The following is a 14,072-nucleotide window of genomic DNA, read 5'->3' as shown; positions in this document are numbered from 1 at the left end:
ACACTGAGCAGAAAACGGAAAAAACAAATAGCATGTCTAGCCCATAAATAGATGTAGGCTACATTTGTTGGTGTTTGGTGTTTTAACGGCGCCTTCCAGGCAGCGAGGGGATGGATAGGTTTAAGGTTGAGGGTAGGGTTAGCTGCCTCTAAGGAGCCATTGGGGGCTTAAAACACCATCGAGCACATTTGTCAGAGTAGAAGTAGGCCTATACTAAATGTCTGGTCTGAATAGAACATTTGAATATAAGTATAACTATGAGTATATGATTTTAAACGATGCAATAGACAAAAGGCATAAATGTATCAATACAAGAATAATGTTTGAAAGGATTAATCATAGAAACAACCTTAAAGAATAATCATAATAATAATATGCATATTTTTTACCCCTTTTCTTATAAACCATGTTTAACAATATTTAATTTTTAATATGAATGAGTATGAATGAATAATTTGTACTTTTTAGTTGCATATGTTGGGTTCTTTGTTCAACCTCAAACTATTATTTTATTTGTATTATTAAGAGGTTTTCACAAGAGTTAACTGTAAAATGCAAACATTAAACTAACTGAAATTTATTGTAAATTTAAAAATGATATTAAAATAAAAACTAATTTAAAAATGCCAGACTACAATAATCTTGATGGGAGTCCCCTGTTGGATAGGTAGACATCGGCCATAGAGTCCCCTTTTGGCCATTGTAGAGCGATAGTGCTCTGTTAGTAATATATACATGTATGTGTGTGTGTGCAATGGCACATAACAATGGCAAGTAAATTGTTAGGGACTGCATAACCAAGCATAGAAAGTATCTATGAAGAGAGAGCGTTAAATAAGAAAAAATAATATTATGAATGATTTTCATGAAAGATATGCTTTTGAACTGTATATATATGTATATATATATATATATATATACACATACATATGTTTGGGCATGTTTGAAAATACTTGAAATTTCAGTAACACTTAATAATAACTGCACGCTATTAATCATTAGTTAAGCATTAATAAACAGTTAATTCATAATTTGTAAAGCATTGACATTAATAAGCAGTTTATAGATAAAGCTATAAATGCTTTATTCTTGTATAAATACTTTATTTATTCTTTATTTAGAAGCATATCTTTAATGTGTTTAATAATACTTTATTAATGATCAATTTATAATTTCTAAATGAAGTATAGCATTATTTACAAAGCAGTTGTTTAGGTGTTGTCAGTGATTCATAAGATCACTTAAGTGGAAGTAAATGGAGTAAATGCAGGTAGTTATAAAGCATTTAGTAGTGGTCAGTTAACTATTTTTATGAGCTCATCTAAAGTGAGGACTAGTTATGCCTTGTAAAGCATTTATAAAGGAGATTTAAAGGCTCACTGATCTTCTAAACAGAAAAAGGAAACAAACACAACACAGTGATACAGAACATACAGATATTTAACCTTTAAATCTCATTTATAAATGCTTTACAAGGCATAACTAGTCCTCACTTTAGATGAGCTCACAAAAATAGTTAACTGACCACTACTAAATGCTTTATAACTACCTGAATTAATCATGAATTACAGTAGAAATACATGTTAATAAACCATTTATTAACACACTAAGTAACTATTACTATATGTCTGAATAATAAGATGTATGAAGGTACATTGAAATAGTTTATTAATCATTTACTTACACTTTCTAAGTGATCTTATGAACCACTGACAACTCTTAAACAACTGGTTTGTAAATAATGCTATATTTCATTTAGAAATGATAAATTGATCATTAATAAAGTATGAAAATACAATTATTAAACACATTATAGATATGCTTTTAAAACAAGAATAAAGCATTTAAAGCTGTATTTATAAACTGCTTATTAATGTCTATTAATGCTTTATAAATGAATTAACTGTTTACTGAGGCTTAACTAATGATTAATAGCGTGGAGTTATTATAAAGTGTTACTGAAAGTTCCTCAACTAAGCAGCCAGTTAAACAGCAGCTCGACAGTCTCAGAGCCTCAGCAAGCCATTCAAACAATAGAGAAGTGTGAACGACGTGTGTTAATGGGCCATTGCAGTTCCTGCTCCAGCCTACAGGAGCGCTGCTGAATAAGGACTTAAACACACACACGTAGGTCCCGACTTGGTCAAAAATGTAAAAAATTCACCAGAGAGTTTTTTAGCTGAATTTAACATGTTTTAAAGCATGACCAACAGGGCACTTGAAAAATGTCCCCACTTGGCTCGGCGGTCCCCTGTTGGTGAGTGTGTAACGACACCAAGGTCCCCACTTAGATAGGTAGACGAGTACACACACACACACACACACACACACACACACACACACGATTACACAAACAAGTAAACAAAAAACTGCATACTCTTCATTGAATGAACTAAATATGCTACAAAAGCTATTTGGTCAAGAGCTGTGAGTGATCCTCATTCTGCTCTCCTTTTTTCTTAATGCTGAGTGCTGATGAAAACTATTCCATATCAAACACACAATTTGTTGTTTTGCATTATCAAAAACAATCATCAGTCCAAACTACTCAAGCTGATTTTACAGATATGAAGCAGACAATAATTCATTTTAACATAACATGTTACATCAACGACAAAAATTGTTGACTTTCTGCAACATTTGCAATATCTTCACCAAATTTGGCTCAGATCATCTTTTTATACCAGGCTGATTAAAAGTTATCAAAAGCGTTTTGGGGGTGTTCATGATTATTGATCATGATTATTTTGTGGAGAAAAAGTATGGGCTAAATCATTTTCACAGTAGCACTTTTACAATATTATTGATATTCTCATTTTCATCCAGAGAAAATTACATTTTATAATGGATTTTTTTTTCTTTATAATTAATTTACTTTAGATTAACTTTATTTCTGTACCAAAACTTTACAAACTTTTGTCTTATTTCTTTGGTTTGTAGACCATATACTAAAGGATTTAGTCCTGGTGGTACAATGTGAAACATTATACTAGCTAATTTCCTGCTGTCAGAGTATTCTGGAAAACGATGGAGAAAAACCACAGTGGCACAAGAAACAAACATGATGATATAAACAGCTATATGAGTACTACATGTTTTTATGGCTTTGCTGTTGAGTGCTTTGTTTTTGCTGGTTATGCATACAGAAGCAATCTTGGTATATGTTATAAACACCGACCCAAGTGAGAAGATAAAGATAATCACAGTATAAATTATTCCAAACACATTATTTATGACCACATTTTCACAGGACAGTTTAAACAGTGAGGCATTGTCACAGAAAGGGTTTTCAATTTTAAATCTGCAGCGAGACAGGCGTATAGTGAGACCTAACATAATAGACACCATGAAAACTGACAGCCCCCAGGCTGATGCTGATAGTTTAATAACCATTTTATTGGTCATTATAGTCGTGTATTGCAATGGATTACTGTGGCGAGCGGGACGAGGCCGAGGGCCGTGAGAGAGCGGCATGAGGCCGGTGGCGTGATTACTCTGATGAGCGACACCTGCGAGACGCACCGGTCTCGAATCTCTCACGGAGGAGCGGAAGCATAAAGGAGGAGCGACGACAGTGAAGAGGGAGGGAGGACAGGCCTGATTTTATGTTGTGTTTTGTTTCTGTTTTGTGTGGCCAGCAGTCGTCCGTGAGGGGCTGCTGGCCTTTACTTTCATTTTGTATTTGGTTTATTTTTATCATTAAAATGTTGAATGTTCGCCGGTTCCCGCCTCCTTCTTCCCATAACTGTTGAACCTCGTTACATTGGTGCCGAAACCCGGGAAGAAGGAGGAACGCGCTGTCAAAGAGCCCTCGCCGCTGTGGGGAATCCGCGGTGCCATCGAGCTTGGTGAGCAGAGTCCGTCGCCATGGACGCTCGAGGCGGTGCGCTGGAGTGAGTTGCCGGGGGGACGGTCGAGCTCGCTGCTGGCCGCCTGGGTGCTGGAGGGACGGCTGCCGTCCGTGAGGGAGAGGAGGAGTCGCCGCCGTTCGCCGTGGGCCGGAGCCTGCTGTCGTCCGCCATGATGGGGAGGAGCAGGGAACGGGGGATTCCTGCCGTCTGCCCGTATCCGAAGGAGCCGTCGCCGTCCAACAGGCGGCGGAGGAGTCTCGTGCCGTCCACCGAGGGCTATCCAGCGTCACCGCCAGGCACCGCGGAGAAGATCGCCCAGCTGGTGCAGGGCCAGATGGCAGCGCGTTGTGGGAACCGGACTAATAATTTTTTTTTTTTTTCTCTCTCCCCTCTCTCGTCTCTGTCGCTCCTCATGCTTCCGTCTCCTTTTCTCTCGCCTCGTCTGTTCATACCCCCAGGTACCGCAGCCGCCGTGTTCGGTCTCCCCGGAGGAGGGGGAGGGGGGGGGAGTAGAGCGCAGTCTCGTGGGTACCCCCCGGCCTGCGAGGGGCGATGGGGGTATGTGGCGAGCGGGACGAGGCCGAGGGCCGTGAGAGAGCGGCATGAGGCCGGTGGCGTGATTACTCTGATGAGCGACACCTGCGAGACGCACCGGTCTCGAATCTCTCACGGAGGAGCGGAAGCATAAAGGAGGAGCGACGACAGTGAAGAGGGAGAGAGGACAGGCCTGATTTTATGTTGTGTTTTGTTTCTGTTTTGTGTGGCCAGCAGTCGTCCGTGAGGGGCTGCTGGCTTTTACTTTCATTTTGTATTTGGTTTATTTTTGTCATTAAAATATATTGAATGTTCGCCGGTTCCCGCCTCCTTCTTCCCGTAACATCTGAACTTCGTTACAATTACATATAGCCACATATCTGTCAAAGGCCATGATCATCAGCACATAGTGGCATGCAGCTGCAAATATGTGCCCAAAATATGCTTGAACAACACACTCCACATATGTAATGTAACGCTCTGAGGCTTCCCTTAAAATGTCCTGCAATAAGCGTGGCAACATAACAGAGGTCCCTAGTATATCATTCACTGGAAGGTTACAGAACAGAAAATGCATAGGATGATGTAGATTTTTCTCAGTTGAGATCAGGATTATAAGTGTAATGTTACATCCCATTGTGAATATATAAACCAAGAGAATCAGGATGAAAATAGGATAGGAAGACTGAGGTGTAACTTTCAGTCCCTCTACAAGGAGAATGCTGTTTGTGAACGTCAGGTTGTCCATTGGCTGCTCAAAACCTGCAAACAGCATCACACAGACTTGTAATCACCATTAATAGCATACAATTGCTACATACAATGTTCCCTACTATATACAAAGAATAAGAAGAATATGAAGAATATACAAAAAATATGTTGTTGTAAACAGTAAAATCTAATTATAACATATTTCCATATGTAAGTCTATATATTATTTGTAAATCACATTGCTTGCTGTCTGATAAGTTTTCATGGTCTATATTAAATAGCACCCCTTTAAAATCACACAATCAATCATAGTAACACAATCACTAGTAAATTTAAAATCAAAGAACCTGCAGTCTGTTGTTGCTATACATTAATACCAAGATAGTTGATTATTTTTACAGATTGCTTAAAGTTGTCAAGTTAACTAATTAGCAGTCAATTTAGTATTTAGGGTTACATGAATAATGACTTACTTTTTTCTGAAGAATACTTACGAGCCTTTGCCTTTAAATATGCGGTTCAATGTGACACTGTCATCATCCAAGAGTGACATGACCAACTGGTTGCCATGAACACAGCCACTGAAACTGTGATGTTATTGTTATGTTGAAATGGCCCTTGCTCTAGTTACCTGTAGGGGGCGTGTTTTTTGGCAACACTTTCAATGAAGCATTCATTTATAATGCAAGGGTATTCTTAATGCATTATAATACATGCATTATTCCTTACATAATGCCTTACATCTGATAAATAAACATAACAACAGTTACAATACATTATAATACTTACCTATTTGTGGTTATATCTTTTAAGAGTACAATGCATTATAAAACCAGATGAAGCCTGCATTTGTAATGCATCATAAGGGTATTCTTGATGCATTAAAATTAAACAACCTTATAATGTGTTGTATCTCATGAATAATCGTAACAACAATAATAATACTTATCTATTTGCGGTTGTAACTATTAAGAGTATGATGATTTATAACACACAATGAACATAATTTTATCCACTTAAGTTATAATGGATTATATATCCCATAGTTTCATATCTGTTAATTCCCCAAGTCTCATATCTTGACATTGTTTACTTTACACTCAAAAAAATGCTGGGTTGTTTCTGTAAACAAATTGTTGGGTTGATTGTGCTGGGTCAAAAAGTTGGGTTGTTTGGGGTACTGTAAACACATTATTGGGTTGCTCATGCTGGGTCAAATGAGTTGTAAGAGGGTCATTCACAAATAAACCGCTGGTTGGGTTATTTTGACCCAGCAACTGGTTACTTTTTTCATTCTTTGCGGAACTTTCTGGATTCTTCACTTCTGACTCGAGGAGCACGCCACTCGGAGCAGGCAGTGTTTTATGGTAAGTTAATATGAATGTTTACCTATATTTTTTACTAAGTTGTGGTGGTAGCAGCAAGATAATTTCACTGTTCAACATACAGTCTTTGATATGGAAGTGTGAGGGGTAACGTATTTATTCTGTGAAACATTAATTAGCCACAGCTAGCCGGTTAGAATTTTTTGACAAAATGCCGCATCGTTAAATCCTTAGTTGAAATTAAACCAGCTATATGCAGCCTTTTTGAAATATGCAGTTTAAATTCTAAATTCATCATGTAATTATCGTAGGCCTATTCATTGTGGACGTTGTATTTAAAAGTGAGAAAAGCGTTTTGTATGAAATCCATACGCGCAGTTTCCCTCACAGGGCTCGTACGTAAAATCAACGGGAAATGAGTCTCTAATGTAGGCTAGCTAGTGAGTTGTGAGTGAAAATTCTGCTGGCGTAGTTTTAGAAATAACGTTACTCGTCAGAAGAAATGACTGAGGTAAGTTCCAGCACAGTCTGCGTGTGTTTTCTGTAATGTCTCGAACAATCGTTTCTGCCAAAAAAAAAAAAAAGGCTTTCAAGAGCTTGATATAGCCTAGTTTTTTTTTTAGTAAATGTATGACTTGCAATCTTTATAAACATCGACTGAGGAAAGGATAAATAAATGGACAGGCGCCAGTTTTGAGAAGAAAAGTATACCCGTTTAGTTGAACGAATGATCGTCAATATTTAAAATTTAAAAAATGTAAACTTACATGATAGCCTACCATACCACCATGCATGTCTTCTTTCATTTTAGTGCGTGCAAGTTAACATCTAAACGAGGCGATCATCAGCGCTGCCAGTCAGGAGATTAACGAGCAGCTTTGTGGGTTTGTGAGTTTTAATGTTAAAGACACAATCAACATTACAGTAATATTTTACTTTTAATAAAATAATGTTTTATTTTAATGTCTTAATGTTGATAATATTTGTCCAAATTACTCTTTTATTACTATTAGCCTACTATAATTCAGTTTGCAAATACTGAATACACATTTTGTTTGTTTTTCACATTTGGTCATTTGGTAATGTTTGCAATAATTTTAATTGCATATTCAATAATAAATTGATACTTCCACAAAAAAAGCTTAACTTGACATAGGTCAACATTTAACATAGGTCAGCCGGAACCGGGGACACTTTCCTATAACACCTGATTTACTCATTATTTAATAAGAAGAATGGCATCTATGCTAATGTTTGTCTTTCTGTTCATTCTAAAGTCTACTGAAGTTAGCCGTATCCAGGCCGTATCCAGATCAGAAGGTGGACCTGTGCCTGGACCCATCCATGACGCATCCCTGAAGTGCCAGCCTCATCAGCCATGTGAAGGCCTCATCGACACGACTGATCCTCAAAAAACACGTCTCCATACTGGTGTGATGACTCCGACTTCCAACCAGACATTTAATATTCAACAATATTATTGATTTGCCTTACTTAAGGTGGACGAAGACGCATTTTTCTTCTAGAAACAAACTTTGTTGTATTATATTCATGTTACAGTATCACTGTGAAGCTGCTTTGATACAATCTGTATTGTAAAAAGCGCTATATAAATAAAGATGACTTGACTTGACTTGTGTAATCAACAGGTGAGAACCAACATGGTTGAATATTTACAAAATGAGATGACTGGTGAATTGCTGCACATGAAAAGATGAAATGAGGGGGACATGTCAGACCTTTGACATTGATTAACATTTGTATTCGATAAAGAAAAGTATTAAAGAAATGTATAAAATAAAAAAAATGAGATTGAAATCATACAGTGGCCTCTCTGGTTTATTGTATTACAGAGATAATAATTATTTTACATTCATAATATAACAAATATTTGTTTCTAATTTTATTAAGGCAATGAGACAAGAAATAACCCAGCACATGAGTAAGACTTAACCCAGCAAGAGGGTTAATTTCACCCACTGGTTGGGTCAAATGAATGACCCAGAAATATGGGTTAAATGGTAAAACCCAACACTTGGGTCAAACCAACCCAGCGCGTGTTCTGTCCAATAGTGACCCAGCGGTGTGGTTAAGGTTGGGTTATTTTTTAACCCAGCAGTTTTTAGAGTGTACTTATGATCTGCACAGTATCATTGTTACATCCACCAACTGGAGTGCCCTTGATGTCACAGTTCATGAATTCACTGACTCTTTCTCTCTCTGTGTGTCTGTGTGTGGGTGTGGGTGTGAGTGTGGCCGCTGATCACTTCACAGGCTTGGCCACAGGATTGGTTTGCAGCAATTGACTTGAAGGACGCCTACTTATAGTGGAGCTTAAGTTCCTGTCAATGAAGACAGCGCTCCTGGTTGCATTGGCCTCCATCAAGAGGGTAGGGGACCTGCAGGCATTTTCGGTTGACGAAGCGTGCCTGGAATTCGGGCCGGCCTATTCTCATGTGATCCTGAGACCCCGGCCTGGATACATGCCCAAGGTTCCCACCACTCCCTTTCGAGATCAGGTGGTGAACCTGCAAGCGCTGCCCTTGGAGGAGGCAGACCCAGCCTTGGCACTACTCTGTCCAGTACGCGCCCTCCGTGCTTACGTAGACAGAATGCAGTGTTTCAGGACCTCAGACCAGCTCTTTGTCTGTTATAATGGGAAGCTGAAGGGAAAGGCTCTCTCCAAGCAAAGGTTGTCCCTCTTGGGCTCTAGCGCATGGCGCCTCGCGCCTCACTAACAGACATCTGCAGAGCTGCAGGCTGGGTGACATCCAACACGTTCGCGAGATTTTACAATCTCCGAGTGGAGCCAGTGTCCCCTCATGTACTCGCTTCAACCAGCGGGTACTAGGATCTTCTCAGGTGTCTTCGCTTGTTCGCCATTCCACTCCGCGGACTGGACACGATATTCGATATTATCCTCAGGTTAGCTTCCCCGAGAAGCCCTGAGTTCCTCCAGCGCTGTTGACGTCAACTCCAGAGTTATGCCACCGGCAGCTTTCGCGTTGGCCAGGTGGCTCCATGTGCACGGTTCCCCCTCTGGGCGACCCCCACATGTGTATTTCCACTGTAAGCCTCTCTCGAGCATGTGTCTTTCCTTGGGAAGGCAACCTTGCCACCCCTGGGGTTGAAACATTCCACCCTGTGGGCTGGACACCCCAGTGTTTTTCCATATGCAGCCCCCTGCCGGGTCATATGTGTATTCTGTAAGCCCCTCCTTCAGGCAGGCACTGATTGCATATTTCCACTGAGATATGCTTCCCAGTGTACCTTGGGATTCATGTGTTAAGTAAGAGTCCTTCGTCCGTGCTAGTCTCACGACAGGGATCTCAGACTTACGCAGGGCACTGGAAGACATCCGAGGTGGCGTGATTAGACTGGGAACCCCATTCGTCATCATGACGTAACTTGTAGTGACCACGAAATGGAACGTCTCGGTTACGTATGTAACCCTTGTTGCATCTCCCTGCCACTTCCGCTGTACCGCTGGAACGCCTAAGTTCAGTCTTGGCTCCTCAGCGAAGAAACATATTTGCATGTTGCCAGCATACTTTCTTATGTAACCACGAGGTGGGGCGGAGTTACGATATGCAAATTCCGCAGACCCATGGCATTTCTTTGGCATTGGTTCGTTTTATTTTTTTGAAGGTGAGAGGCTTTCTAAGCGAAACCCCATTCGTCGTCACTGACATAACGTCTCTGTTCCCTACTCAGGGAACAAGGGTTACACGTGTAACCGAGACGTTCTTTGGCGTAGGCCCCGTCCGTAGCGCGCAATCCAAGGGTAACGGAATCTGCATTTCCTGCCTGAAGACGAAGGCAGGGACGCAGCCGATCCCCTGGGAGGTATGGTCAGGGACCATCCTGGTGGTGGTGGGGAGGATGGAGGTGAATGTTGGAGTCAGCATCTGCAAACTCAGACATGTTTAACTACCAATCTTTTATACTACAAGTATTAGAACACGATTGGTTAGATGTGAAGGTAATAAGTGACGTAACAATTGAGTCTTCCTGGCAGAACTTACGCTAAAGCTTTCATATCTTTCTGAAACACGTCACAAAAATTAAATCTGAAACTCAGCGAATACTTGCCACACAGACATGAGATATGTCGGTAACGCTTTAGATTACAGCCCGGAAAGTACTGCGTAATTAGGGACGAATTTACAGCGTAACTTTCGGTAATTATAATGTACCTATAAAGTACTTACATGTAAGTATAAGGGAACAATATGTAAAGTTTGTAACAACCAAGAGAATTAAAACATTATTTATACTGTAAGTATTATAGAACTATGGGGTACTTATTCTACTATTATGATACAACAATCTTACATTTGGAAACAATTTAGTGAGAACATACACTGCATAGCTTTTTGTAATAATGGTGTACCAATACATACTGTATAGGCAAGTAAAGCTATAACTATTGCATTTTTTTTTATACTGGTAAATATACTCTTGTTCCATGTAGTTACAGGGTAAGTGTGACATTGCGGGCTGTAAATTAAAGTGGTGCTTGTTACCCTCTTGTTCCATAGTTACAGGGTAAGTACAATAAAAAAATACATATACACAATCTAATATCACTGACTCGGAAACCTTTATTTGAAAAGCATCTTATTACAGTTGGTCTGAAGCAATAGTTTACAGTCTAAAAAGTTTACAATTTTGTCATTTTTCTTACTAACTTTTTGAAAGTTGGAGAAAAAAAAATAGTTTGATGCTCCAACTTTTAGGAACACATGAGCTTGCATGATATGTATTCCCAGAGATGTATTTTTTATTTTTCTAAAAACCTTAATTTGTGTTAATCTGAAGAATAAAAGTCGTATACATCTTGGATTGCATGAGGGTAAAAGATGAGTAAATGGTGAGGATGTATTTCTGGGAGTACTGCATTTTCTTTTAATACATAATACAGAATAGCAAGAGACATGATTTATTTTTCAGATTAATCAGTGGAAAGAAAGAAAAAGAATAGGAACAAAAGGAAGAAGCTAAGCAAGAGAAAAAAGGGGGGACAAAACATGCTACTTTCTGTCAAGACTTCAACATTTGAAATGAATTGTTGATTTAAAAAAGCAGTTTTAAACGAAAAAGAAGTGTTGTAAATCTGTTTTACAAAAAAGTTGTTTTTCAAATAAAGTTTTCCGAGTCAGTGAAATGAGATGTGTGTATGTATTTTTATTGTACTTACCCTGTAACTACATAAAAAAATAAAATAAAATAAAAATATAAATTTTGCATTACAGAGCCTCTTTAAAAAACACCTTAGAATGCCCATATTTTTTGCACTGTTTGCAAATTACCATAATTATCATAACAAGCATGCATATATTTTCATCATGAGTGGCTTGAATCTAGTTCAGCACTATAAAAAAATCCTGTTTTAAAAGAAACAGGTGCAGCGTTCTGTTCCATCCTTTTGTGCTTGGAGTGAATTGCACTCTCTCTAGTTTTCAAAGTCACAGCCTCCCTTCTGACACAGAAAACACACACACACACACACACACACACACACACACACGATTACACAAACAAGTAAACAAAAAAAACGGCATACTCTTCATTGTATGAACTAAATATGCTACAAAAGCTATTTGGTCAAGTGCTGTGAGTGATTTTCATTCTGCTCTCCTTTATGCTGAGTGCTGATGAAAACTATTCCATATCAAACACACAATTTGTTGTTTTGCATTATCAAAAACAATCATCAGTTCAAACTACTCAAGCTGATTTTACAGATATGAAGCAGACAATAACTCATTTTAACAGAACATGTTTCATCAACGACACAAATTGTTCACATATACTGTGTCTTTCTGCAACATTCGTAATATCTTCACCAAATTTGGCTCAGATCATCTTTTTATACCAGACTGATTAGAAGTTATCAAAAGAGTTTTGGGGGTGATTATTAATCATAATTATTTTGTGGAGAAAAAGTATGGGCTAAATCATTTTCACAGTAGCACTTTTACAATATTATTGATATTCTCATTTTCATCCAGAGAAAATGGCATTTTATAATGGATTTTTTTTTCTTTATAATTAATTTACTTTAGATTAACTTTATTTCTGTACCAAAACTTTACGAACTTTTGTCTTATTTCTTTGGTTTGTAGACCATATACTAAAGGATTTAGTCCTGGTGGTACAATGTGAACCATTATACTAGCTAATTTCCTGCTGTCAGAGTATTCTGGAAAACGATGGAGAAAAACCACAGTGGCACAAGAAACAAACATGATGATATAAACAGCTATATGAGTACTACATGTTTTTATGGCTTTGGTGTTGAGTGCTTTGTTTTTGCTGGTTATGCATACAGAAGCAATCTTGGTATATGTTATAAACACCGACCCAAGTGAGAAGGTAAAGACAATAACAGTATAAATTATTCCAAACACATTATTTATGACCACATTTTCACAGGACAGTTTAAACAGTGAGGCATTGTCACAGAAAGGGTTTTCAATGATAGACTTGCAGCGAGACAGGCGTATAGTGAGACCTAACATAATAGACACCATGAAAACTGACAGCCCCCAGGCTGATGCTGATAGTTTAATAACCATTTTATTGGTCATTATAGTTGTGTATTTCAATGGATTACATATAGCCACATATCTGTCAAAGGCCATGATCATCAGCACATAGTGGCATGCTGCTGCAAATATGTGCCCAAAATATGCTTGAACAACACACTCCACATATGTAATGTAACGCTCTGAGGCTTCCCTTAAAATGTCCTGCAATAAGCGTGGCAACATGACAGAGGTCCCTAGTATATCATTCACTGGAAGGTTACAGAACAGAAAATGCATAGGATGATGTAGATTCTTCTCAGTTGAGATCAGGATTATAAGTGTAATGTTACATCCCATTGTGAATATATAAACCAAGAGAATCAGGATGAAAATAGAATAGGAAGACTGAGGTGTAACTTTCAGTCCCTCCATGAGGAGAATGCTGTTTGTGAATGTCAGGTTGTCCATTGGCTGCTCAAAACCTGCAAACAGCATCACACAGACTTGTAATCACCATTAATAGCATACAATTGCTACATACAATGTCCCCTGCTATATACAATGATGAATATACAAAAAAATATGTTGTTGTAAACAGTAAAATCTAATTATAACATATTTCCATATGTAAGTCTATATATTATCCATATGTAAGTCTATATAAAGCAAATCACATTGCTTGCTGTCTGATCAGTTTTCATGGTCTATATTAAATAGCACCCCTTTAAAATCACACAATCAATCATAGTAACACAATCACTAGTAAATTTAAAATCAAAGAACCTGCAGTCTGTTGTTACTATAAATTAATACTAAGATAGTTGGTTATTTTTACAGATTGCTTCAAGTTGTCAAGTTAACTAATTAATTAGCAGTCAGTTCAGTATTTAGGGTTACATGAATAATGACTTTTTTCTGAAGAATACTTACGAGCCTTTGCCTTTATATACGTGGTTCAATGTGACACTGTCATCATCCAAGAGTGACATGACCAACTGGTTGCCATGAACACAGCCACTGAAACTGTGATGATATTGTTATGTTGAAATGGCCCTTGCTCTAGTTACCTGTAGGGGGCGTGTTTTTTGGCAACACTTTCAATGAAGCATGCATTTATA

General features: G+C 38.3%; 2 protein-coding genes across 2 annotated transcripts; both read right to left on the bottom strand.

The window, feature by feature from the left end:
- Positions 1 to 2,855: 2,855 nt before the first annotated feature.
- Positions 2,856 to 5,139, bottom strand: LOC311097677 (olfactory receptor 8G17-like). The gene is made up of 2 exons (XM_084137519.1): positions 4,730 to 5,139; positions 2,856 to 3,430 (listed from the first exon to the last, which is right to left on the bottom strand). The coding sequence occupies exons 1-2, from the start codon at positions 5,131 to 5,133 to the stop codon at positions 2,872 to 2,874; spliced, it is 963 nt and encodes a 320-aa protein (XP_083993645.1). The 5' UTR covers positions 5,134 to 5,139; the 3' UTR covers positions 2,856 to 2,871.
- Positions 5,140 to 12,480: 7,341 nt separating this feature from the next.
- On the bottom strand, positions 12,481 to 13,428 carry LOC311097252 (olfactory receptor 8G17-like; the record flags this gene model as incomplete). The annotated part of the gene is made up of 1 exon (XM_084136806.1): positions 12,481 to 13,428. The coding sequence occupies exon 1, from the start codon at positions 13,420 to 13,422 to the stop codon at positions 12,481 to 12,483; it is 942 nt and encodes a 313-aa protein (XP_083992932.1). The 5' UTR covers positions 13,423 to 13,428.
- Between the last annotated feature and the right edge of the window lie 644 nt (positions 13,429 to 14,072).

The sequence above is a fragment of the Abramis brama genome, assembly GCF_963993115.1.
Source record: "Abramis brama genome assembly, chromosome: 15".
In the NCBI taxonomy this organism is placed as follows: domain Eukaryota; kingdom Metazoa; phylum Chordata; class Actinopteri; order Cypriniformes; family Leuciscidae; genus Abramis; species Abramis brama.
This window is presented reverse-complemented; position numbering and strand designations above follow the sequence as displayed.

Bases quoted from the DNA above. Each gene is read 5' to 3' on its own strand.
- LOC311097677 (XM_084137519.1), bottom strand. From the start codon at position 5,133: ATGGACAACCTGACGTTCACAAACAGCATTCTCCTTGTAGAGGGACTG. The intron at 3,431-4,729 runs GTTACGGGAAGA...CGCTCGCCACAG, and splicing joins AATTGTAACGAAGTTCAGAT to TAATCCATTGCAATACACGA.